This window comes from Neopsephotus bourkii, unplaced genomic scaffold, assembly GCF_033783945.1.
Source record: "Neopsephotus bourkii isolate Nb327-2 ecotype Australia unplaced genomic scaffold, CSIRO-AGI_Nbou_v1 NB_1574, whole genome shotgun sequence".
NCBI lineage: Eukaryota > Metazoa > Chordata > Aves > Psittaciformes > Psittacidae > Neopsephotus > Neopsephotus bourkii.
Window position 1 is genome coordinate 1815584 of NW_026902050.1, and position 27154 is coordinate 1842737.

Consider the following 27154-nt stretch of genomic DNA (forward strand, 5'->3'; position numbering starts at 1 on the left):
TGGCGCATGATGCGTTGCAAAACAAGTGCTGGTGGTTTCAAGTTAAGGAAGCTCAAAACAGCCTGACAGGGGAAAACACATCTCCAGAAAAAGGGTACCATATGTGCCTGCCAGGCAGGGCTGCTCTCGCTGCCGCAGCGAGGCTTCTTGTTACTCATCAGCAGTGAAACGTGCTGCCAGGCTGGTGGCAGAGAGACATTGCATTACCAAGATTAGACACAAAATGTTATTTTACAGGGGGGCCAAAACTACTCTGAAGGTAATGAGTTTCACAGCATGCTGCCTTTTGGAGCACACAGGAGAGCAATTCCTCCTTCCTTCCAGTGGCTTTGCTATTACCAAGGAGGTACCCGAGACCCAGCTGCTGCAGGGACCATGTTAGGAACCAGTCACCTGGGGGTTCAAAGGTGACTTGAACCCCCGGGTGATGCTCTTGCTCAACAGGGCGAGGAGGGAGCACACACAGCCCTCAGCTGATCCATGTCAAGGGCAGCAGCACCTCCACTCCGTGCCTGTCCCAGCTGCACTCTGTCAGAGAACCCTAAAGCCCAGCTCCCAGGCACTGTTCCTCTTGCTGGGTGGAACGCTCGGAGGAAGGATCCGCGCTGGCTTTACTCTCCATGTTTATGCCTCTTCCATGTCTCCCTCCCGGTCCCCACAGCCGCTCCTCCCCCAGGCTTCCTCACCTCACCTCCATCACCACCCACTGCAGCTCCGCCGTACGTGCTGTGCCTCGTGGAGGCTCGCAGGAGTGTGGCACATGGAGCTGAAGGAGGAGGCAGCAGGCGCCACAAGCTGCTATGGGATAAATTAATTGTTAAGGCAAGAAGAAGGTCATTGCATTATCTCATTGCTAACAGAAAAGTTCACTCAAGTGAGCTTTAAGACACGCTGGAGGTGCTAGCAGTGATTACAACTGTCAGACAAGTATTTTGTGGCAATGAATAACAAAAGAACAAGGATTTTTACCAGGCTTTTTAAGCTTGGGGGGAAAGAAGGTCTTTTATTCATTTTTTCTTACACACCTTCCCTCCACAAAGGCAGTCAGGGTATCCAGTGTACAAGCATTTGCTGGGAAGGAGAATGTCTTCATTTTGCAGCCTCTGTGTAAGCACCTCTGCGTAAGCTCCTCTGTGTATCATGATACCTTTAGTTGTGCCTGCTATGCTCAGAAATCACCTATGATTTAATACAAACCATATAATGGTTTGGCACAAGAGTTTCAGAGTGGTCGAGCTCCAGCGCAGCCCTCCATGAGCTGCAGAGCAGCACTGCTCCCTCTCAGGGTATTTCCTGAGACACCCAGAGCAAGGGAGAACCTCTCTGCAGCATCGCCAGCAACGCTGCAAGGCTGGAGCAGGGAATAGCGTGTTCATGAGGCCACCTGTCCCTTGGGGATTAATGGCACTCTCATGTGCTGGTGAATCATTAAGCCCAGGAGAAACGGTTCTCCCACAGTAATTGTCTTCCCGTTGTGCAGTGATGTCTGCTAATAGCACTGACAGCCTTCACCTCTGGGAAGCTTATAGTGTCAGAGCTAGAAAATGGGTATTCATGTTCCTCCTAACCCTGTGCAGACTTCAGCCTCTCTGGATAGCCAATTTTATTCCAGTAAATAACAGGCTTGCTTAGAAATATGATAAACATTCTGATAAGTAAGCATAAATGGCAGGGCTGCTATTATACTGAAGGGTTATGTTGATACTACAAACCGATGCTGAAGCTGCAGCAGCAGTGCTGGAGTCACTGGGCTCCCAGGAAGCACATCAGTGCTGTCCACTGCAGAGGCTCACCCTGAGACATTTCATATCGCTCTTGGATGTGTTTCCATAGCTATTCATTGACAGTGTTTCCAAGCTGTTTAGTGCAAACAAAATAAAATGATAGTGTTTTACACAGAAGACAGCTCCCACAGTTTGTAGCTGCTGCAAGGCTCCTTCAGCCTTTGAGTACTAAGGGCTTATCAGCACCTTTGAACACTGGGAACAGTCTTGGAGGGTGCAGAAGCCTCAGAGAAGGTGTCACAAGTCTGAGCAGGGCGCTCAGGGGAGCCTGCTGAGCCTGAACTGCCTGTCCCTGCCAGGCTCCGGCCCCACGCAGAGGAAAGACAGGGAAGGTTACAGAGCAGAGGATGGGGGTGTCTGGAGTCCTGCACGGTCCCAATGGAAGATGCTGCAAACACTGTGGGGCCCAGACACAGTTGTACCTGAGCAAACAGTGTGGTAGAGCCCGTCCTGCACAGCCGGTCTGTGGGAGCACCAGGATCCATCGCAGTCCTGTGGCCCTTGGTGCTCAAATGCATGTCTCAGTGCTTGGTTTGGAAAACCTGTGAGAATCTGATGGCAGTGCCTGTGCATGGGGGGACCAAGCTGCAGGTCCCTGCCTTATCGCAGCACCATGCTCTCCCCAAGCACAGCACACCAAATAAAAGGCATGTATCACACAGATAAGACGTTCCCTCTCTGAAGCACTCTGTGACTGCAGCCCAGACAGGCCTCCCCTCGCCTCCCAGATGCTACATGACCTCCAGGGCAGCACTGCATACCGGGACTGCCATCTCTGCCCCCAGCAGTGCGAGGAGCAGGCAGGGAGAGCTGAGATCCTTCACTGGGCCAACAGACACCGGGAGGGTTCTGCTGCCGGAGCGCCTGCCTGTGTCCCCCAGCTGTAACAGTCTGTTCAGTTAGAAACCTGCCTCTCCTTGCAAACCTGGCAGGGCAGGAACTCTGCCGCTGGAGGGGAGCGAGTCGGGCAGGTCTGTGCGCTCCCCGTGGAGCTGAGTGGCTCTGCCAGCCTTGGGGCCAGGAGAGGCAGGCACTGAGCCCAGGTCCCCATGGGCAGATCTCATCTCAGAGGTCCCTGGGCAGTCCAGCCTCTCCAGCACGCACCTCAGGGGTCTCTTTTCCCCAAACAGGGGAACTCCTGGGACTGTTATTGCTCCCCCTGAGCCTGCTCAGGGAGTACCCAAACTTCTCTCATGAGTACAAGGGCTGCGGATCTGCTTCCTTGGGGCGAGCAGGCTGAGGCTGCCAGCTAACCGCTCCAGCTGGGAGAGCCTGGAGCTGCAGAGAGAGAAAAGCCACCAAACCGTCTGTGACTCACACCGAAACCATGAGTTGTCTACGTTTCCAGCCAGGCCTGTAATCAGGCTGGAAGAGGGCTGCTCCTAAAGGGGTGGGAGAGTGAGAAGGACCTGGCTGTCAGGGAGGTCACAGCCTGAGCGAGGTGACTCCACAGCTCATCCCAACAGACACAGACTGCCAGGCTGGGGGAAGCATCTCAACAGCCACGCCTGCATTTCCCCCTGGCTGCTCAGCGGCTGCTGCTGCAGAAGCTTCAGTAGGTTTTGCCACTGACACCGCATGTATCACCTCCTAAATCAGGTCTTTTAAGGAATGCGATGTTTTAAGAGTTCTGCCGTAGGGGTGCGATGTGCGCTGTTGCGGTTACAGCTTAACACATCCACCACCTGGTTACCTGCTGGCTAAACATCCAGCCCTGCCCCTTTGCTGCCTTTGCTGCCAGGAATCCTCCGAAACAGTTGTGGTTGCTTTAGGAACGTTGTTGTTAGCTCCAGATCTCCTGCCTGCCCACCGCAGCGCTGCAGGAGCTCCCGAGAGCTCTCCCGGCGCACTCCGGATCAAAGCCGCCGGCTCAGCTCAAAGCACTCCTGAGAGGGGATCTCAGAGCGTTCCAGCCATGTCCTAAAAAAAGCTCATCTCCTTTCATCCTCGCCGCGGTCTAACAGCCATCTACAGGCCCCTGGGTAATTCCTTGCGGATTCCCTTTCTCTCCGCTGTATCGAACCAGGGTGGATCCTGTCGAAAAGCACACTTCAAAGGCAGTGACCTTGGCAGTCCTGTCCTGACTGGCTGGGAGCTGGGTAGATGGGAAGGAGGCAGCGCTGGGGTGGTGTTTTCCAGGAGCAGGAGCTCAGCCTGGCGGGCATCCCCTGGAGATGCCAAGCACAAGGGCTGTATCGTATGTCCTGCCTCCTCAGAGACCTGGCTACCAGCTGGGCTGGGAATCCAGGCGCATTTTTTCCATCCCTGGGACAGAGTAAGCATGCTTGGATTTTTTTCCTAAAGAATTACAGAAGAGGGGAAACAACAGTCAGGAGATACAATCCTCCAGGGCACCAGCATTTTCCTGGAATGGGAAAGAGAAATGCCCAGTGTTATTCTCAGATACCAGGACATCTGCCCCACTTCTGCTTTCCTGGTGCAGTCCCCTGCACATGCCAGGCACACACCACCACTCAGCCCAGGCTAGGACCACAGGCCCCAATCACTCACAAGTAACAGCATTAGCAGCAAATCCTCCATCCCACAGAAGACCAAAGAGTGCAAAGCAAAGCCTCAGGGCTGCTGGGCAGAGCCGTGTGCAAGTGTGCACCTTGGGCCAGGTCAGCTCCTCAAGGCAATGTGAGAGACTCTGGCATGGGTCTTTGCTAGGGAATGGAGCTGGTGACTTTCAACATCATGTGGGACATGGGGCATTTTGATGGGATGCGTGTCCTGGGAGAACATCATACCCTGGACACCAGCACTGAAGGCATTCTGACCAGAACAGCTCTGAAGTGGCCACATCTAGAACAAACCCCAAACATGCGTGTTGCTGATGCTCCAGTCTTCACTCTGAGGGATTTCTGGAGCAATTCAGCATGGGTTTCAGTTGTGCAAACCAGAACATGGCTGCACCAGGTCAGAAAGCCACAGAAGCATCCGTGTGCAGGACCCTGCCACAGGCTGGGGACCAGAGATGGGTGGCACAAGGTCAGCTGCAGCAGCCAGCACCACAAAGAGCCTTTCATGGTGGCAGGCGAGGCTGGGCTCAGCCTGATGGTGCAGTACCAGCCCGTGCATGGCTGGCAGCACCACGTGGCTCTGCTCCGCCTGTGCTTTGTGCTGGCGGCTCCATTGGCTTTGGCAGATGCGTTGCCCCTTGTTCTCATCTGCTGGGGCTGAAAGTGACCTTGCCAGGGCCCGGGGACTGTTGCTCACCTCTGCCTAGTGCTCAGGACACCCAGTGCTTGTGGCACCCAGCTGGGCCACAGCGCCAACACCCACTGCATGTGCAGTGGGACCGCAGGGAACACACAGCTATAAGGCACCACATAATGGGGCTTCAGTGGGTGCCTGGCCTTGCAGACAAACTAACCTCACCTCCTTGGGCTGCACCAGGGAGAGGGATGAGCAATGGCTCAGTGCTTACAGCCAAGGAGCATGGGTATCTGCCTACCTCAGTCCCACCACCTCCTCCACCTAGGAGGCCAGGATGATGCATAAGAGAGGCTTTGCTGCACGCTCATACCATGAGCTGGAGATGCACTGCCAGCTCCCCTCTGCGTGCAGAAGCCAGGTAGCTGGAAGGAGCTAAGGGGTTCAACCTGGGGCCAGTACGCTGGGGGCAGCCCATCCTCTGCCGTCCTGTGCAGCTGGGGCAGGAGCTGGCTGGAGGCGGTGCAGCAGATCCGCTCAGGTCACTGCCCTGCGTTGGTTTTGGCAGCAGCTTAGAGCCAAGTGACTTCCAGTGGTGCCAAGGTTAGAGGCTCTGGCGCTAGCACAGTGAGGGCTCAGAGCTTTCCAGGGCTGCTCTGGCCAGGGGAAACACTGCCCATGGGAAAGCTGTTGTCAGGGTGAGCCGGCTCCCTGCCATAGCTGGCAGCACTGCTTCAGATTCCCAGATCCTCAGGAGCACACAGGGACTCACTGTCCAGCCACATCCCCACACACCCATCCTGCAGCAGGCTACCCTATGCCCCTGTAGCCTCCCCAGGATGCCACACCATCCCCCATGGCACCCCTGCCCCATCCCTGTGTGCCTGTCTCATCCAGCAGTGCCCCTGTGTCAAGCTGCCCCACAGCACCATGGTCCCAGCTGAGACCCAGCTGAAACATCTATGAACCTGTTGAGGTGCTCCTGATATCCCTGCCAGCGGTTCGTCTTCCAGCTTCTCTAGCTATGGGTGCATCCCCAGTTTTGCTGCAGAGAGCTCAGCCAGGGGTGGTCACTATCCCCCAAGCACAGAAAAGATTCTGGGTGGCAAACTACAGCTGAAAAAAATCTTTCCAAATACACACCTTCCTGTGCTGCATTTCTGTCTCCTCTTCAGCAACAACATGAGACTGGGCACCCCCATAGCCATGGGGCATTGCAAAACACAGGGACATTACCCCCGGGCCACCTAACCCGCAGCCCTGAACATGTCACCCCACACAGAAGAGATGGCCTGTAGCTGACACAGCTTCCCACGTGAGTTACCCCCGCACTGATGAGCCCCTTGATCCAGAGGGACACAAGCCCAGCACAGCACAATGCTGCGGGTACCACGACAAAAACAGCCGCTGAGGAGAGGAGCCCAGGCACCCCTTGCTGCCCTGGGGACATTCACCCCTCCAAGCCCCTTGCTGATCAGTGCCAGAACACAGATGGACACATAGTGATCTGACCAAGCAGTTATCCCAAGGGAAGTCCCAGAAGCTGAGAAACAGAGGAGGGGTTGAGAAGGAGGCAAGGGATGATGAGGAGGAAGGGTTGCATCCCTGGGGGATGCTGCCTGGGCAGCAGCAGTACAAGCAGGGCCTGGCAGGGCTGTGCTGTGCCAGAGGTCTGACCCCCTCTCTCCTGCACAGGAATGGGCTTTCCGGACATGCTGGTGTGCTCACCCGTGAGCAATGCTGCTCCGCAGTGGGTGAGCTGGACTGAGGGATTCAGTGCTACAGAAAACCTGTAACACAGAGAGGCAGAGCTGGCCCACAGCATCAGCAGAGGGAACGCAAACCCCCACCTCCGTGGGGCAGAGGGCGATTCCTTCCTGTGCCGAGCACAGCTAATCCCTGCAGAGGAGACTCAGAGAGGCAGGGTGGCATCCAGAGGAGCTTCTGGGAAAGTGCTGGTGAGCCAGAGGAAAGCGGCTCCCTCTGCTCCTGCTGATCCAGCACCCTCTGCTGCACGCAGCGCCCAGCCACAGGCACAGCCACCGGCTGCTGGGGCTGCTCAGCAGTGGGAAGCAGCAGCAGGGGCAAGGAGAGAGGGGGTGACCTCCCGGCACCACCAGCACCATCCGCAAGCGCAGGGGGTTGAGCAAAACCAGCGACAGGACTGCAGGAGTATCCCCATCAGAGCAGAGCCAGCCCTTGCCCCCAGTGATGTTTGTGCCTGGTGCAGGATTAGGGGCTCTCCACTGGAGGAAGGGAGAGTCCAGCCCAGTAGCACTAAAGACCAGCACCTTCCATCCCCCCAGGGTGCGGCAGGCAGGGCTGAACTGGGATCCTGGGCCATGGGCAGGGCAGGGGAATCCCAGCCGGGGCTGGTCAAGTCCTGATGATCCATCAGGGAGTAACTCGGTGGTTTCAACTCATTGCAGATCTATAGGTGGCACCAACAACTCAAAGCTTCTGTTGAATCAGTCTAATTTTTCCTGGTCTCTCCTTCAGACCAGTTATACTCTCAGTCACATGATAACCCATACCCCAATTTCACTGTGAGGTGGATTGGCTCCTGGTGAGGTTTCCCACAATACCCCCAAGATCTCATGACAGCCTAAGCAGCAGATACTCACCCTGTGTTCATGGGTACAACAGAAACCTGCTGGTTTCTGTGCTAGCAGTGCCCAGCCCTGAGTGGGCTGGTTCAGGTTCATCAGCAGCATTCAAACTCCTAAGGCCTGAAAAACTGGCTGGAAGTCTCTGTGGCAACATGTTATCTCACAAGATTTATGGTCCGTCTTGCTCCAGGCGAGACAGAAATACCACCACGGTGATCACGCCAGGTATCACTGCACTTTCCTACTTGCTGCTCTGACATTCACAGCCAAGGGAGAAATGAGGGTTGGAACAATAACACTTTCACACCTGGCTCAAGAAAGGAGCTTTCTGGGGGTCTGGTGTTCAGAGGGGATAGAAGCCTGCTGTTACTTCCCAACACGTGATTCTGGCTGGAAAATACAGTAATGCTGTGCTTGAGGATAAATACCTGCACAAGGTAGGTATTTATTATCCCCTGGGAAGGGGATTGTAGTCATCTATATCCTTTCTTCCCTTGGGAAAGGCATGACCCCTCATCAGTGCCCAGCCCAGTATGCTGGTGGAGAGCTAAGCAGTGAGGGGAGCAAATACCCTAAGAACCAGCATGTTGAAGCTTGTCAGAATTGCAAAGGGAGGATGGGCAGAAGTCCCCACCAAGGGACTGGGGCAGTTGCAGTGAGGCCATGGATCCCAGGGCACAGCTCCTCAGCACCAGTCAGATCCCAAGTGGTTTGTGTGTGAATGACCTGCTGGCTGCATGGCTGTGAAACCAGAGCATCCCTGCTTTGGGAGAGTTTTGTTTCCCCATGACTCATGTGGGAGGCAAGGACAGGTCTCCCAGGCTTTTCTGATAAGGATGTCCTACATCCCACAAATCATTACACAAGCTTGTGCTAGGGAAAGATGGGGAAAGGATGATCAGAGGACCCTGCTGCCAGATCCAGTCCTTCTTCCAGTTAATTATAGTGGTATAATAATAATAAAAAATATAGTGGTAGAGACCCAGAACAACAAACTTATTTGTGGTCAGGGACAGATGCTGACAAAAAGGCATCTTCGAATAACTACACTTAGTAGGAAACAAAACACTGTTAGCAACAGTTATTTTAAGATAGCAGCCTACATCGTAGCCAGATTCCTCAACCCCTGTGCTTCCTCTAGCCCGCAGTGAGCTGCCTTCTGGCTATGGGAGCAGAGCAGCCTGGTCTGCAGTTTTCCAGGTGATCCTGAAGTCCTGCAGCCCTTTGGAAGGCAGAAGGTGGTGATGACTACCTCCGCCTGTCCCTCACCCACTGCAGGGGAGCTGCAGGACAACGTCTATGCCACTGCATGTCCCGCTCTCCATGGCAGTGAGTGGAAGTCTCCAGTAACACAGATCAAGCTGGAAGTCCCGTGCCTGCCATCGCCACCCTCCCCACTGCTGGCAGGCGGTGATGGCAGGGTATCTGACCCAGCATGTGCCACCCCAGCTGACTGCCAGAATTTGGGCACATTCACAGCATCCCTTTCACCCACCACCCAGCAAAGGTTGTGATGCCCAGGTGATGAGCAGGGGGTGGCACTGCCACTGCTACCTGCTGTCCCATGTGACTGGTGCACAGTCTGATCCTCACCACAGCAGCAGCTCCTGCTTCTTGCACTTGTGCACAGTGAGGAAGAACTTGCTGCCCACTCCTCTGGTGGTAACAGACCAATGCTTCATCTTGCATGGGGAAGAACCAGAAAGGGTCCTTCCCCATGCAGCATCCCAAAGCTGTAGCACCCCAAGGCTGCACAGCAAGCCTTACATCACTGCTGGTAAAGAGGGAAGAGAAATGAGTGCAAGCTCCTGAGTGGTATCTCCCCAGGGAGGCATCATCAGATCTGTGAGCTGTGCTTCTGATTCCCTTCTTGTTTGCTGCGAAGACACCTTCTTTTCAAATCCACAGTCCACAAAGTGCAGCAGCTGCACATGCACTTCGCAGCAAGGCCCCTTGGCTTCAGTCAGGTTGTAGTACAGACAGGGGTTTGACTTTACAGCTCAGCAGCTGAGCCACTCATATATTTGAGTAGCTACCTAACTGTTCTATGTAGTTCAGTTGGGTCAGACACTCTGTGCTCAAGCTATTTAACGCTGCCTGAACAGGAGTGGTCCTTTTCTCTTTCCTGTTTCCGAACTGCCAGCCCAGGACTCTGACTCTCAGCCAGACACACGGGGCTGAGACCTGCGAGAGAGCCTGGTCCAGACCTCTCCAGGATGTGGGAGCTGAGGCACGGGCTTGGGACCAGCTCTCCCAAAGCTGTGTGATTTCCTGGTGGTGAAATCATTCTCTGTTTAACTAGGAAATCCCTGCACTTCATCCAGAAAATGCGGCAGGAAGGGGTCACTTAATGCTAATGCAGCATTCACCACCCTCATCACTAGGAGCAAAAAGTTCCAAAGTGAGTAGGACTTCATGATTTCTTCATTAAGGCTCAGAACAAGATGTAACAGCTATGAGTTAAAATTATCCCATCTCTGCTGCCTCCCACCACACAAGGGAAAGTTATTTTTAACTCCAGGTTGCCCAAGGGGTGCTGCACATAAGATTTGTTGCATCATCGCCAACAGTCTTCGGCAAGGAATTTGGGAAGAGTAAATTTGCCCTCCCTCCACCTAGCTGGGAACAGACTAGGTCTAGAGTTAGGGGTGGGCAAGCCACAAAGTGATCCCTCCAGGCTGCTCAGCTCCTCCAGAGGGGGCAGTGGGGCAGCTGTGGCAGCGCAGAGGAGCAGGTGCCCGGCCAAATCCGCTTAAAGCTTTTGCTCTTAGTAGTTTTCAAACAAACTTGGTGGGTGAAGCTACACCAGGAGCCATGGCAGCACCAGGAGCCATGGCAGGACCTCGAGTGTGCTGGGTTGCAAGGACAGTCATGCAAAACCTGAGGGGATTAGCTTTTAATACACTTCTCAGGGCAAACCCTGGAACTGTGGGATTGCCGAGATCCCAGCAGGAACACTAACCGGCTTGCTGCCCTCCTGACCATGAATCGGCTACCAAACTCTCCCAGTGTCACAATAACTTGCAGAGAAACCTGTTATCAGCTGCGATGCATGGGAGCACCCTCGCCATGGCCTCCCCATTGTGAGTGGCCACACAGTCCCCTATGAATCACTGCAGGGCCCCAGTATCGTCACATCTCCTCTGGCTCCGGAGTGGTGGCAGCTTCAGAGCCCCCTGTGGGCACCTCATGCAAATGAATGCAGAAGCCTCCAGAAGAGATGTTGGGTAGATGTGAGCACAGTTATCACTGGTGAGCTTTATCTTTCTGGCTGGGAATGAATGTGGTACTGTTCAGCATCTGCTACATTTGCTCTCAGGGGTATCTGAGCTAAACTGAGATAACTCAGCTGTGCACTCAGGCTTTTCCATATCTTAACTTCATTGATGTCTGTATTAAAACCCAGCAGTACACGTAAAATTGAAAGCTAGCATCCCAAGTGGAATGACGTGGGTTTTTTTTTTGTGCCACTTAGCATCTTGGGCTAATTCTTAGACTACAGGAACTTTTCTCATAAAGACTTTTCTGTTTCTGCTATGTTATCTGCAAAACATTGTTATCCAGGTGCTTTGCTCTGCCTTGCAAGTCAGTCCTTGTGCAAGCTGGGTCTTTTGTGGTTCATACTCTTACATTTTGTCCCAGAGAGAAGTCCACATATTAGGATATGAGGCAACATGCCCTGCCCCACAAGGTGCAGTTACCACTGCTAGGGCTCTGGAGAAAATCGTGAGGATCTGGAAGCCAGCAAGTCTCTCCCACGGTTTTACTTGGGGTCTGTCAGTGACGCGTTTTGTGGCTGCCCTGCTGACGCACTGCCATCCCCCTCCCCTCTTCAGAGCTCTTCCTGCTCCCTGGGAATAATCCGTAATAATCCTTTGTAATCTGTGGGAGTTCAGTGCAGGTGCAAGTTTAAGAATACACAGAGTCCAGTGGTTAGCCACATTTGTCACAAGACGCAGGATACATCTGGTACTCCTGCAGAAGTCGTGCATTATCCAACATGGACATGCACGACCCAAGACTGCACATCAGCCTCTGACTGCAGTATGTATGCGTAACAGGCACGAACCTCACCAGATTTAGAAAAACACCACTAAAGAATATGAGCTTTTCACCTTAACTATTTAAAGAACAGATAGGCAGCCTCTGAGTTTTGTTACCATTCATGTATGCATTTATTAAGCCAAAGCAGTTTGATCATGTCACAATATGTTACTAAAGCATGTGAGATCCCTTCTTTTTAACTTCACTAACAATGGTCATTTTAATTACTTTTTGTCTTCCAAGCCTAAAAAAAATAATCTGTCTGCATTTCACATGAAAGGCTCTTCTATGGTTTATGGGTTTTTTTCTTTTTCTTTTCTTACAGTACAAAATGAATGTTTCTCAGATATGTAAACAACCATCACGGAAATGAAACGGCTCTTAAAGTTAACTTTATTGTCGTGGATGTTCTGTTAGATTTATGTTTAGATGCATTTCAGCTCAGTGACTCCTTCAATGAAAGTTCCTGTTGTTACCATCACCTGCACCAAAACACTGCCTATAGGCCTCTAGGTCAGGGTTAAGGCCCTTCTGTGCAGGTGCTGTACAGATACTTCAGCGTAACCCCGAGGTCCCCGGTACGAATGGCATATCTGATGTGGCTATAACTCTCGCTGCTTCCCTCTGCTCAGCAGTGACCCTCACAATTATAGGAGCTGAGTGAAACTCTTCTCCAAACTAAGTCTGGAGTTGATGCACAATGACGGTTTGAGAAGTGTTACTACAGGCCAATCCTGACACCTGCAGTCCTGTGCGTAAAGCTGCTCACACAGGGGAATGCTCATGTGAGTAAGAAAGTGGGAGTGGGAAAGGTCTGCAGGATTGAGTCCCTGGATGCGTGTAAGAAAAGCAGACCGGTTCCTTTCTCTCTACGGTTTCAGTGTAATTCTAAGAGATAAATGCACAGGGTCAGTTGCTCAGTTTCTGTACCTCCAGCACTTTGAGTTCTGATCCCAAATTAAAGTTCTCTGCTCTGCCTTGGGCTACTGTGACCTGGACAAGTCTGTTGGACGCTCTTTGTCATTAGGAGGCAGTGATTTGCCATTACAGCATGGAGGGCAAATCACTGTTTTATGGTGTGAAGGGTGCATCCTAGGCAGGAATTGTGAAAATTGTGTTTGGCCACCAGCAAAAATTATTCTGAAAACATTTCAAAGCAATTGCAGTTTAAATAATGATTACAACTTGGAATTTGAGGTGCAAAAAGAAAACCACGACGATTACATGAAATAAATAGCAAAGAATCAATGTCCCTGCACAAACATAATGCATTCCTGCCTATGAAGCAACCCTTGCAAATTATTGCCCTTTAGGTTATGTCAGATGTTTAAATGAACCCTTTAGAGCTAAAATACAGTACTCTGAAATGAGGTTAGAAAAACTTTAAAAGGACGAATGGGAAGTGTGTACAATGCTCTCTTTACAATGAATTTCCCACCTGGGTAGCCTCAGTAGACATAGAGCCGGTCGGAAATGGCAGCAGGCATGTGTGTCATGATCTGCATGCGCAGCCACCAGTAGTAATCCATGGGGTGGTAGCGGGTGTAGGGGGTGGTGGAGGTGAGTGCATGGGTCACGCTCTCAATGACTGGCGAGGTGTCTGTGGAGCCACTGTTGCAATATGTCTCCATCTTGCTGACCTGCTCGTCAAAGTACTTCCTGCCATAGTCTTTGCGCACTATCTCAGGGAGCTCATCCCACATTTTGTCTGCGATGGCTTTGATGCGCTCGGGGCTGTACAGGTTGGTGGCAGCAATGAAGTTGCCAGGCTCGACGATGCTGACCATCACCCCCTGGGGCTGCATTTCATACCGCAGGCAGTCGGAGAAGGCTTCCACGCCAAACTTGGTGATGCAGTACGGTGAGCGGGCAGGACTGCCCATGCGGCCCATCATGCTACTGATGTTCACCACACGACCTAGGCAAAGCACAGCTCAACTGTGGTACCTCATCCAGAGCGGATGCCCAACACACCACCCAACACATTCCTGCACATGCATCCACCTGCCCACTACACATTCGTAAGGTCTGCCTGGCAAACCTGCTCTTGCTCTATCTGAGCACTGCTGTTCTATGCAACAGCTTTCAGGCAGGAGATTAAGTCCGCTGCTTGTGTGCCCTGGCTCATTATACCCGAGGGAACAGGAACATGGTGACACACAAAGCTCAGTGTTACGGGGAACACAGGAGAGGCTGGACAGAGCCTGCATAGTGAGAAACAGGGCTGCTCAGCAGCAATCAGGCCTGAGCCCAGACAAGAGGCAAAGAAAGCCTCTGGCACCAAGGCTAAGCTTGTTTATTTGCAAGTCAAGGGCACAAAATCCAGGAGCTCAATGATGGCTTATAATGTGTGCCTCTTAAAAGGGAATGGATTGCTCCTGCATTACAAACTGGCAGAGTCTAAATCCACTGCACCCTTTCTGGGTAACAGCCAGATTATGGCTCCAGGCACAGAGCTGGGGCCTTTCTCTTCTCCAGAAGTCATCCATTTTGGCTGGGAAGAATGCTGGTAGAAGACTGTGGAGGCTGCATTCTAATCAACAGTTGCATTTTTCTGCACCTTCAATCTGCTCATTGCTGAGTTGTGTTAGAAAGAGAAACTCTGACCACAGAAGAAGATACCCTTCCATGGTGGAAGAAGTGCTACCTGGGCCACTACAGCCCACGTCTGCAAAACAGAACAACATTGTTCATGTCTGTGCATGCTCCAAGAGTAAAAAATATTCTCATTTAGTCAGGTAGTTGGGCTCAGTAGAGGAAAGTTTTTGCCTCATTATGCCAAGACCCATGCAAGCTCCAGGTCTACATTCCTTTCCTGTACAAACCCCCTCTCATACATTACGAGCTCCCACAGTAACACAGCTTACAGCTGACAAGTTCCCTGCAAGAAGCATGCCATAGGGCACAGCTGCTGTTCACCCTGCCAGCACTGGCACAGATGGTTTTTGTATAGAGGGGATGATTGCACCTGGCACTGGAATTTAGGGTGAGCTGTTTTTCAGGACTGCTGCCTTGCAGTGTTCCTCAGAGCAGTTAGGAAATCTGTCATCTGTGTGTATGCCGTGGGTCACACTCTGGTGTAAAGGTATGAAGGTGGCCAGTGTGCAGAGAGAACATTTTGGCCACTAGCACAATAAGACATGGGGCAGGATGAGGGACTTGCTCCATGTCAAGAGGAGATCACTCACCCTTTGACCTCCGGATGAGCGGGAGAAAAGCCTTGGTGGTTCGCACAGTCCCCCACAGGTTCACTTCAGCTACCTCCATGTAGGTGTCCATGCTGGTGAACTCAACTTCCCCAAATGTGGAGATCCCAGCATTGTTAACCAGTCCCCAGAGCCCTAGAAAATAAAATCAAGCAGAAAGCTTTCCCTCTCTGAGACTAATAAGAGAAGCTTGGAAAAGGCCTTTCTAATAGATTATTGAACCACACAATAGAGCTTTTCATTACAACTTCTAATGATGGAAGCCAGACAGAAGAGCAAACTTCAGTCTCCTGAGCAAATGTACCCACAACCAGGATCTGCCTGCACTGCCCAACACTGCAGCCACAAAGTGCCATGAATAAGACTCCCTTAAAGGGAAGTTCTGAGCCAGCAAACAGAGAACTTTATCCTTGTCTAAGCTGTTCTCCTTGCGTTCTCTTTTTACCCATTGTGAATTTTTAAAAGCAGCAAAGTATAGTCTCTAGATGCAAATAATAAGAATATGCATATAATAAGAATTTGTAAGAAACAAAAGAGAAATTCTTTCAAAATAAAATCCCTTGTGTCACCATAAGAACTAGAAAGTCTGCAATGCTGGGAAGGGGGCATGGGTGGACACATACAATAGCCTCTTCCTTTTACTCTGCTGCATCCAAATCAGCAACAACTGAAACTACCGACTTATTTGGCAATGAAAAGAAAGATTAAAAAGGAAATTGGGATAAAATGAACTCAATTCATATAACATTCTGACTGCACAAGAAACAGACTGGGCAAAGTCTGGGATGGCTTCTCTCTGCTGTTCCGAAAACCTCATTGTTATCTGTTGACTGTGTCCAGATCTGTGTTCTCAGAAGCAACCCAGAAAAGGCAACTTTATTCTGGCCTATGCTTGAGAACACAGGGCTAGAAAACTCAATTCATATAGAAGATCCATATATGAAAATAATATTTAAAGAAAAGTGAAAGAAATAGCTTTATGCAAAATCCAAACTAAAATGTTGCTGGTTGTTCTGCTTTTAAACAATCTTCGCATGTTCAATCTTTAGGGGGATGCTCTTTAGGGGGAAAAAGTGCAGCTTACCAAAGGTTGAAAAGGTTTCACTGGACCAGAGCAGAATTTGCTGTCATCACCTCAGCACAATGAGGTAGGCAGGCCAAATAAGTCAGTTACAGATACCCCCTGAACTCTGAAATCTGTAATGTATGATAGTACCTGCAATAGCACTGATACTCAGCTGGCTTCATGAAAAGGGAAATGCTTTGGAAAACCTCTCCATTTCCTTTGCCTTTTCCGTGTTTGCAGAACGCATTTCCATTGCTAATCTCCAAGCTTTGGGCACTGGCCAGATTTTACAACATAAAAGGAGTCACAATAAACTTCAGGTCACAGGAACAGAGCACTAATCCCAGGGCCTTAACCACCACCCTGATTTCTACTAGTGTCCCTAGTCTACTAGTGGAGAAAAAAAAGTTTTCTTTCTAGATGCTGTCTTAAGTGGGAACCTGCTTTCTTCCCACTTCTCCTTTAAGTGTCATGGCACAACACTTAAACAGGCCATTTGCTCTGCACTGCTGCTCCTCAGAGTTTTGTGCCCTTCAACCATATGCTCAGCTTTTTAAACATACCCTGAAAATGCTCTCAGAGCCCAGCTAAGGGAGCTCTGCCACCTATGTGACCTTAGAGCCCATTGCAGACACCTACCTTTCTCTGGGTCCTCCAGGCTGCTACTCACATGCTCCACTGCTCGGTCTACTTCTTTGCTGTCACAGACATTGAGTTGGACAGTTCTCATTCGATCACTGTTCATACCGTCCAGTTCCTTGGACCCACCTTCTCCCTTGTCCTAGATGGGAAGAAAACATTGGCTTGAATCCGGCCAAAGAACTTGTGTAGCAAATCATATGCATAGCAACTATCAGATCAAGCAAAAGACAGCGCACAAGGCAGTCACAGAAAAATCAGAAGTCCTGCAGCTCTAAGAGGAAGGGGATGGACAGGGCTGCTATGCAGAGCACCATTCCTCCAATCCTCCATCTGACCAGGAGCCCTGCCACCAAATCAGCTGGTACAAACTATTTTGACCACCAAGAAAGAAGACAGAGCTGGATGTGTGACAGCTAGGCAACTCCTGCCCAGTACAAGCTCCTGAGATCAAGCTATGTCCCCCTGCTGCAGTGATGGGAACATGGTGCAATTCTCACTTTAGCTTGCAGGTTCCCTTCGTGTCCTTTAAGCATCTTGCTCTCTTCTCTGCCTCCCACCATGAGCTTTTTGTCACTCTGGTTTCCCATCTCCATTCTTTTTTTCCCAGCTCATAACAACAGATTCCTTCAGTATACACATATTCACTCACAACCCAGCCAATTAACTGCACCCAACCCCTGGGATACCTTTCACATGGGACACACACCACTAGCAACAAGGCTACTGCACCCAGAGCTAGTCCCTTCACAGCAGTCAAGTGTGGCTGTGGTGCTTCCAGGACAGAAACACAGGTTATTAATATGAGTTTGAGACTATCCCTGAATCATTCTCATGGTTGTAAGCTACTGGACTGTGCTGGCCACTCCAGGGTACTTTTGTAGAGGATGATGAGGTCTGAAAATAATCACTTTTTTTGCAACAACCCTACCTTTGCTGTGAGAAACTCCTCCTGTCCCCTCAATAGCATCCCTCACTAGAAGTCTTTTACTCCCCATTAACAGGCTAGACATGGAGCATGTCCCACAGGATCGTCTAATGGCTGATGAGCTCTTCCCCCACCACTCAATTCTCCAGGTAGCCCCACTCGTTGTGTCAGCATCAGCAGGCAAGCACTGCAGTGCTCTTCACTCCTGAGAGATGAGGCTTTTTAGGATAGATAACTTTTTTCCCTCTGATCTGGAACAGGCCAGTTCTTCATAGAAGGGCTGTTTTCTGCCTTCTGAATGACATTAGATCATTCTAAACACCTCAAGCCACAGGCACTCCCCATCAGAGACTGCCAGCAGTCAGCTGACAATGAAGGGGTGCTCATCTCTGCAGTCTGAATCCAGGCTGCCTATTTTCTGCCTCAAGCGAGAGCTCCCTTCAGACAACACACTTCAGATATCACACAAGGATGGCCATATGTCCCCCTGTTTCTGTGCCACCTGTCTTTCAAAAAACCTTCTCCTGGCTCACTCATTCCTGGGCTTATCCATTCTGCTCACACAGTTCACTAACTTAAATACCTGATGTCCCCTCTGTCTTCTTCTCCACCCTTCCTTACTCCATTGCAGGCTGTTAATACTGGTTAGTATTTGTTCTTAAGAGAAGGCATCTACTGCACTCTCTTCACACAGAAGCACACTGCATACACAGTGGAGCAGTTAAAAGTCCCATGCATAGCTTAGTAGTGTTTGTTTCTACATTGACTGAAAACCATTTTGTGCTAAGTTTGCTGCTTGCTCAACAGCACTGAGGTGCCAAAGCCAGTTTATATGGCAAAGCATTAAAAAACATACAAGTGGCACATGTGGGAATACCAGTAGTGAATCAGCAAATATAAGCATGCAAGTCCCTTGAAAACAGCAGATATAACTAAAAGGAAAAGGAAGAACAATAAGGCCAACATGCTTACTTCCCTGATCTACAAAAATGCTACAAAATCCCTGGGCCATGGCAACACAGCAGCCTCAGAGGCCTTGTAAGCTCTACTGGGACCTTCACAACATTCTCTTCTTCCTCCTTTAAGGGAGCATCTTGCTTCCACCAAGCAGCCAGGTGCTTGGACAGGGACCCTTGCAGCTGGGAACCTGGTAGAGAGTTGGGCTCCAGGCATTAACCCAGACTCATAGGGCCATTCCCTTTGCTCTCCAGAAAGGGCACATAGGTGGTGTTTAAGGCAGGCACCCTGTGATTGTGTCATGCTGTCCTGGTGCGGGATGCAGCGTGTACCCAGCAGTGGAAGGACCTTCTCATGCTACACCAAAAGACCAGTACATCTCTGCTGTCAGCCCTAGAGCCATGGCAAGAGGACCCAGGTCTTGCATACTGAAAAAAACACATAGCTGCCTCATCTTCCTCTTAGCATGGTCATCTTCTGGGGCCCATGGGTTTTAGTTTGTACCTCTATCAGTGTGTCCTTCAAGTGGTATGTAACACCCTGTGACTCTGAGCACTCTTGGTAAGACATACAGAAACTGGTCTACATGCTGGCTTGCTGCTCAGATACTCTGCCTTCTCATACTCCTATAAGCCGCAGCAGGCCCGAGCACACAAAGCAAAGCAAACAGAGATTCCATCACACTCCTGACAGCCATAACAAACATCACATATGTCCACTAGTAACAGATACTGATGGAAAAATACCTTCTTCATCTTGTGTCAGCTAGTTCCTCCAGCTATTGACCAAAGGGGAAAAAATAAGACAGCTGCAGCATGATCATTCACTGGATCCAGTCTACCACTGTCTTTTGGCAATGAAGTACCAACACAACTCTCACATGAATTTATTTGCTGGTGAAAACGTTAGGAAGAAACTGTACGAAATAGCATACTGTTAGCAATAATCCATCCTCAGGCTCCCCTCAGTCGTGGCTCTAAACACCTCTCTCAGGTTTCCTTCAGTAAAAATAATCAGATGCTCAGGATCTGGCTCTCTAGGAAACCCTTCCTGAATGAAAAGTCAGCACTGCACACACTTTTAATCTTCAATAAAGATGTGATGTTCCCAAGAACAGTGCATACCCTGAGGATATGATGGCTCCCCAAGCTGCAGCATGCTTCTGATGTGCAGGTGTGCTGTGACAAACAGTCCTGTGAAAATAACACTGAAGTTTCACAGCCATTTCCTCACTGTCAGGGCTAGGTCAAATACACTCAAGCAAAAAATGATGCTTCTTATTTCTACTTCCACTTCTGTCTAGCATCTAAAAACACACCAGGCTCTTTCTGCCCTAAAATGAGCACCAGCGATAACTATACTGATCAGAATTCTGCTTATGGTTTTGTTAGTGAAACTTGAGGCACAATGAGAAACCAGCTCAGTCTCCTGGAGTTGTTTTAGTTCTACAGGGCAGTTCTACATAAAGTATATGCCATGAAGGCACACAGGAGGCCAGCTGGTTAACTAAAGGAGGTTTGTCATTTTACAGTGTTTTTCTGATGACAACTTCTGTTTCCAGTCTTGCCAAAGTCACAGAAATTCTGGAACACGGGATGAGAGTCCAGCTAAAGAATAAATATTTAATTACACAGTGATACAGCAAAGCCGTTTGCTGATTTTTGGCAATGAAACAAATGTTGATCAAAGCCTAAAAGAGTTCTGGCATGCTGCTGCATGTCAGCTTATGCTAAAATTATCAGAGGCACAGATTTTCCACTAACATGCATTCAGTGGAATGAGTACTGAAGACACCAAAAGGGAAGTTTCAGTGACAGTTAAAGGCATGCTTACTGAGAATTAGGTCTCTCTGTCAGCTCAGACAGAGGAAGTGAAACCCAGAAGTAACTTTGCAGCTCTCAAATTTTTGAATCTTGTCAACACAGAGGCAGGCTCTTATTCTAAACAATGGATTTTAAGTCTGCAACATTCTTGTATTTTCTAATGTTGATCCGCTGTTACAAGAGCTGAGTAGAAACATCTGCCAGAAAAGTACTCATCTACCCTCTCTCTTGACACCTTTTTTGAAAAGCAGCAGTTTATAAGACATGTCTTGTTCTGCTGTGAAGCCTGTAGAGGGAGCACAGGTTAAGAAATAAACCCCTGACCCAAAGCTGAGACACAAAGAGCAGAGCTATAGAAACACAACCTTCTCTTGAAAAAATGCAGCAGAAAGAAACTAGTAATTTAAGCAAAACATAGTAATAATGGAAAAAAATAACAGTAGAAAGGGTATGGATAACATAAAAAAAAAAAAACAGCTGGCAAATTCTCTTTAAATAATAAAACTATTCAAGATACATTTATAGAATAGAATCATAGAATAGTTAGGGCTAGAAAGGACCTTAAGATCATCAAGTTCCAACCCCCCTGTCATGGGCAGGGACACCTCACACTAAACCATCACTTACAGTGATGAGTAAGCTAAAAGATTAGGATCATAATAACAGACCCACCCCAGGATATCCCAAGGAATAAATTTGTTTCTGTTGGGAAATGGACATGCAGCTAATAAAATGCAGCACTTCATAGGGAGAGGCTAAAGCTCTCTCCTATTCTCCATAACCAGGCATCTCTGAGTGCTGTACAGAGTGCTCCTGGAGCATGTGGCAAGATTTCACCACTAAGCTGTTTGTGGCCTGATTCTGCTCTCATTTGCACTTGTGGAACTCTTTTTGCTTTCACAGTGATTTCAGAACATCCTCAATACACACTGAGGTACACCGTTACTTATGAACATGGAAAAATATGCTCATACTATATGCCATAGAATCAATGGTGGGTTGATGTACATCACAGTTACAGATAAACCCTGCACAAATATGTGTAGTTTGAGAGCAGGGCCAATGATCCAGACTTAACCTGATCCCAAAATTTGCTTATGGAAAAGCATATAAAATTAGATTCAGGGCTCCAGTCCATCAAATACGGAACAGACCACAATGTTGTGATTCAAATAAGAATCTCCCCATGTTCAGTCCTGGTTCTGGTCCAGACCAGGTTATGCTCTCTGAAATTCAAGCACCCATGTCTTTCCCCTTGGGCTATCAACTGCTCTCCTTCTCTTAGGGAGAAAGCTGTGCAGAGTGGAGGGGGAAGACTGGACTTGCTACATGTCTGCTCACATGGCACAGATGAAGAATATAGTTTTTGTGTTCCCTACCTTTTGCAGGCACCCAGCGTAAATAATGAAGCCTTTGGCATGCAGGTGCTTGGCCAAGGCAAATCCAAAGCCTGAGTCACAACCTGTTATAAGCACAGCTCTGCTGCCAATCTGCAAAACAGAACAGAACAAAATGCGCTGGAATTGAGTATCTGAAATCAGTGATTTGTAGTACAGTGGACTGCCAGGAGCAGTGTGCCCCAGGGACGTTGTCTACTCTCGTTGCCAATACTGCCACCCAGTGCCTCTTGAAGGCAAGAAATGAAGGTTTCATATGGAGTTCACTCCGGTGAGGCAGGATCACTGTCCCCACAACACAGAACATTGGCACTGTCCTGGGTTCAGCTGTAGCCGTTATTTTTCTCCTTCGTAGCTAGTGCAGTGCTGTTTTCTACTTTAGCCTGATAACAATGCTTATAACACACTGACATTTTTAGTTGTTGCTGTGTAATGTTTACTCCGATCAAGGACTTTCCAGTCTCGTGCTCTGCCAGTGAGGAGGGGTATAGGAAGCCAGGAGGAAGGAGAGACAGGACACTTGACCCAAACTAGCCAAAGGGGTATTCCATCCCACAGCACATCCTGTCCAGTATATAAACTGGGGGGAGTTACCCAGAAAGCCCAGATTGCTGGTTGGATTGGGCGGGGTATTGGTTGGCATGTGGTGAGCAATTGTATTGTACATCACTTGTGTTTATTATTTTCTTTTCTTTTTCCCCTTTTAGTTTTATATTCTCTTCCCTTGTTATTTCCCTTATCATTATTATTATTGGTGGTAGCAGTAGCGGTTTGTGTTATACCTTAGTTACTGAACCGTTCTTATCTCAACCCACGGGAGTTACATTCTTTTGATTCTCCTCCCCATCCCTCCAGGAGCAGCAGGGGGAAGAAGGGAAAGAATGAGCAAGCAGCTGCATGGTTCTGAGTTACCAGCTGGGCTTAAACCATGACAGGCTCCCAAGGCAACAGGGTCCCAAGGCAGAGACCAAGCACACCATTCTCTGGCAGCCCACATCCATCTTGAAATGTGAAAATATACCAGACAGTTTCCCAGCCATGTTTTCCTGCAGTAGGAACTGTTCCTATATGTTCAAAGCACGCAGGAGCCCGCTCTTGTGTGCCATGCAGCCCATAGGGCATGGGGAAATAGCTTACCTGAAGAAAGAATATGGACTGACATGACTGATTGCTCATTCATTTTTCTCTCTCTAGCATGTAAACCCTCTAGTGCTGGGTTTTAGAAGCTAAGCAGAATCAAGTGGGTTTAATATCTGAAATTAAAACTGGTGGCTCATAGGTCTTTTTGTTTCTTTTCTGGTCATCTTATTTTTCCAATTAAAACTTAAAACAGAAGTATACTTCCTTCTTTCTCCAAACCCCTTCTTCTAACCCAAAGAGAGCCAGAAGTTAAGTGACATGTTAAAGACTGCATGGCTTATCGGACATTCCAGCAGCAACAAGTGCAAACGCAGCAAGGTGGTGCTGTGGGTAGGATTAGGTAATAATAACTCACAATCATCCCAACTCATCTCTTAACAAACTAGCAATTTGGCTTTCCCCAGCATACACAGGGATTCATCAGGGTCACACTAGAAGCCCAGAAGTGATGCAAGGGGCATATATGAATTCCTCTGAGACTGTTCAGGGATTACGAAGCAAGATGTGCATGTTCTGAGTTCTGGGCCTCAGGTAAGTGGGCAAAACATCCCCCTTCTGATTGCCTGGTACTGTTCCTGGCAAACTAGCACCTTCCAGGAGAGGGCTGTTAAGGAAGGGCCACTCTCCAGATCAAAAGGTGAGGACTCAGTGATTTATTTACATCTCTTTACACAACCATACTCCAGAAAAAGCACAGTGTTAGGAAGTTGTTATGCAAATTCCCTCCACTCTAAGGTAGAAGATTTCATTTGCTGAGTGAGTTCCAAAAATAGAAGAAACCAAGCAGTCTGATTATTTCCATCCCTAGCACCATGCTACGTCAATGGAAGCTCTCTGCTAGGAAAGAATGTGGAGTATGTTGGAGAGGTCCAGCTCAGAGTCTTTCTGGGAAACTGGAAAGAAGAATTTGGTCACCAGGCTTCAGGGATTTTAAAACCCCAGCTCAACAGAACTAGTTCCTGGAAAACACAATCATACTCACCTGATCAACTTCATTTGCGTAAGAGCGGCTGCCACATGGGTACAAGAGAGGGAAGCAAAACCTTTGCACAGGTCTGTTGGTAAAACAAAAACAACAGAACAATCAGGCACAGAATATCCTGTCTGCACCCTCATGCTGCAGCTTACACATGAAAAGGAATGTAGTATTGTCTTTATACATATGTATACTGTCATTTGAGAAGACAGAATCCAGCCTACAGTTCTCCTTAGTCTGAGCCTGTGTGTTTTCTACTGTATGAAACATTTGTTTCTTCAAAGAGCTTGATGTTATTTCCAGCTGCAGAAGATGTCTGGATATCACCAAGAATTCTAAAATAGCTCCTGGTCTGGAGGCACAGAGCTGATTCCTCCGCAAAATGGGCAGTACAGTGTTTTCATTTCTAACAGCAACAACACTCTCACTTAACAGTTGCACAAAGCCGAGGTAGAGGAAGTTATTCAGTTGTCTGATGAAAGTATTCTGCCATAGCATTGACTCTGATACCTACCCCAAGGCTGAACTTGCTTGGATCGGTCTTCCTGCTTCTACACACCGCTCTACTGTTCTGTCATCTTAAATGACACTTCTTCTTCTACAGCTTCTACCCTTTAGATACTGTTATATTTTATATCCCCTCTTTGCAACTGCTTAAACTAAGAGACACCACATCTTTTAGTAATACCTGCCATGCAGGTCTGAAGCTCCTCCACATAGTATGACTCGCAGAAAGATAAACCATGCTCACAAAGACAGACCAAGCAAAGCAACAGTGCCTTCCATGAAGTAAGACTCTGCTTAGAAATGATGCTACCAGTAGCATCATGCTGTCTTAGGTCTTGCCATCAGTCATCAAATTGGGCCTAGACAACACACCAGAGTGACCCTAGCCTCTGTCCTTGCCAGCATCCTCTCTGAACTGTATCTGCTTTTTCATTTTTGCTTTGGGCACTGACACTGCCCTCCCACAGGCTTCTGGCCTTCCCCTAGATTTGCTGTACTTGATCTACCCTAACAACATCTGTCTTTCAGCAGAGCTTATCTTCCAGGCTGCTCTTCTGTCTTGTAAGTGAATCTGCATCATCATTCACTATTATCTCCTGCTCAGACATCACAGGCACTCCCAGGGTGACCTGCGCTACACTGAACAGCAACTTGCACACTCTGGCCTCTTGAGCTCCACCTTGGGAAAAGAAGGCTAGAAAAAGGGTCTGCTTGGGCAGAATCTTTGAACCAGATGGAAAAGGAACTTATTTATATTCAAGCAACAGTGTTCACTCACCTTCCTGTAAGAGTTTAGCTCCTTTTCTACCTTTGAGTGTCACAAACCCAATCAGTTCTTGAAATAGCTACAGCCGATTTAGTCACTGCAAAGGTCAGTCCCCAGGCAAAGTCTGTGTTAACATCACTGACCTGCAAACCTGACCTGGAACTTTTATCTCACATATAAGCTTCTCTGTGTATCTTAAGGTGTCCAGAAATGTTGATAACATTTCTTTTAGTTGCATGAACTTGATTTTTATTTTTCAGTATCATGTCTGGTCCTGTTATTTCACTGCAGAGCACTGATTTGCTGCACTCTATTTATTCATAATAACCTGTAGAGAATAGCTACTTGACATTCTGCCTACCTTGACCTGAAGCCAAGGGCATCAAATAGGTGCCAGCTGCTGATCAACAGGAATGTCACCAGAGGAAACAGCTACGAAGCCTATACAATGCTAGTCCCCACACAGTACACTAATGTACCACAAGCCATTTTTGTCATTCTGCATGACTGAATTCTAGAGACCACAACTGAGACTTCTAAAATGCACATATGGTCCTCGAATTGAATCTGTGCCTATAACCATGGACCACTTTTTCCACTTACACCAAAGAAGGCAGTCCTCAGCTTGAAGAGTCAAGTACATAAATGCTACCTCAAGGTATTAAGATACTAGTATAATGACAACACTGCCTTCCAGATGAACAGATTTCCATTTCAGGTTTAGCAGCTTGTGGGTACTTCAAAAAACACAACACATTTTTGCCCTGAGTACAAGACACACGAAGCACAAACACACAGTAAGCAAAATAGAAGAAGAATATGCTGAAAATTCTTTTTGAAGTCAATAATTCTTTGTTCAAGCATTACTTGGTATTTTTAAGGCCATAGCAAATTCCTGCTGGTGCAGCTTTGAGGTATGTGTGTGTAGTAAACAGGAGATATAAGGCCTATGTCTGTTTGCACAGGAAATCTCTAACAGCTTAGCTGTCTTTGGTCTCTACAGCTCCCTGTTACAGGAGCCGTCCTTGACAGTGATGGTGCTGGACACCACTATCAACAGCAGTAGAAAAACACTGGAGGTGGCAGTTGTTGCTTAGCAGGCCATGAGCCATTTTTAAACAGCTTATGTACGATTACTGGTAAACACACCATTGTTTGGGAACCCTGCCCTAAGCCAGTGAAAGCACTCAACTTGCTCTCAATTTGGACTAGTAGGGTTCTCACATATGTCAAAATAAAAGGTTTTATTTTTTCAGAGCTAGGAATTAGAATTAGATAGGCAATTTTTTGTCCATGTTCAGAAAAAAAACAGCTTCATTACTCAGCCCACCTCTGGTCCTCACTAAACCCCTCCCCTCAAATTTCTCTTTCATTTCCTGTGATTCATGGCCTCTTTGATGAAGTCACAGAAATACATGAGAGTTTCTTGTTCTCCAGCAAAGCCTACTTGCTGATATTCAGAAATAAATCCTTGCTTGACACTCGATTAATGCTCTGCTCCATCTCCTTTTGACTGCAGATGATTGTCCAAGTGTGAAAAACACCAAACAGCATGTTGCCAACCCTTCCTTGTAGATAGAGGCCATCTGTACTCAGCTCAAGGACTGAGCACTGGCATGGGTTGCCCAGGCAGGCTATGGAGTCTCCATCCTAGGAGATACTCCAAAGCCACCTGGACACAGTCCTGGGCAATCAGCTCTAGGAGGCCCTGACTGAGCGGGGGGCTGGAGCAGATGACCTCCAGAGGAGCCTTACAACCTCTACCATCTTGTGATTCTGTAAATAAACTGTCCCACTGAAACTATACGAGCCCTTTATATATGCTTTACTCAAGATCTCACTCTTTCGTCTTCTCTTCCACCTAGTTACTTACCTGAGGCCATTCCCTGGGTCCTTGAAATTCAGGGCTTTCACAGAGAAGCTCAGGAGAGGCCGGGACAGCTTAGTAGCCAACATGCTTTCAATTAGCACACTATCAACTGCAGTACTGCTCTTCCTTCGTTCTGCAATACAAGATAGCACCTGTTGCTCAATTATTTTGTAAGGCATGCTGATGCCATATTTCAACACGAAAATAAAGTCCAAAGGAACTCTATTTCCCCCCTGCAGTCCCTCACAGTGAGATAAACAGCTCAGCCTTCAACTGCCTCAAGATG

The 27154-nt window shown here is 48.5% G+C and overlaps 1 protein-coding gene across 1 annotated transcript; it reads right to left on the reverse strand.

Moving 5' to 3' along the window:
* Positions 1-11696: 11696 nt before the first annotated feature.
* Positions 11697-26994, reverse strand: BDH1 (3-hydroxybutyrate dehydrogenase 1). The gene is made up of 6 exons (XM_061371421.1): positions 26872-26994; positions 23732-23804; positions 21592-21702; positions 16505-16646; positions 14782-14934; positions 11697-13511 (listed from the first exon to the last, which is right to left on the reverse strand). Exons 1-6 carry the CDS (start codon positions 26952-26954, stop codon positions 13042-13044), a joined length of 1032 nt encoding a protein of 343 aa, XP_061227405.1. The 5' UTR covers positions 26955-26994; the 3' UTR covers positions 11697-13041.
* Between the last annotated feature and the right edge of the window lie 160 nt (positions 26995-27154).

What these genes read in the sequence shown, in the direction of transcription:
- BDH1 (XM_061371421.1), bottom strand. Translation starts at nt 26,954, where the DNA reads ATGTTGGCTACTAAGCTGTCCCGGCCTCTCCTGAGCTTCTCTGTGAAA. An exon ending in ACGCAAATGAAGTTGATCAG is followed by an intron (nt 21,703 to 23,731) that starts GTGAGTATGATT and finishes TCTGTTTTGCAG; the next exon opens with ATTGGCAGCAGAGCTGTGCT. An exon ending in GCTCATCCGGAGGTCAAAGG is followed by an intron (nt 13,512 to 14,781) that starts GTGAGTGATCTC and finishes TGCTTTGCCTAG; the next exon opens with GTCGTGTGGTGAACATCAGT.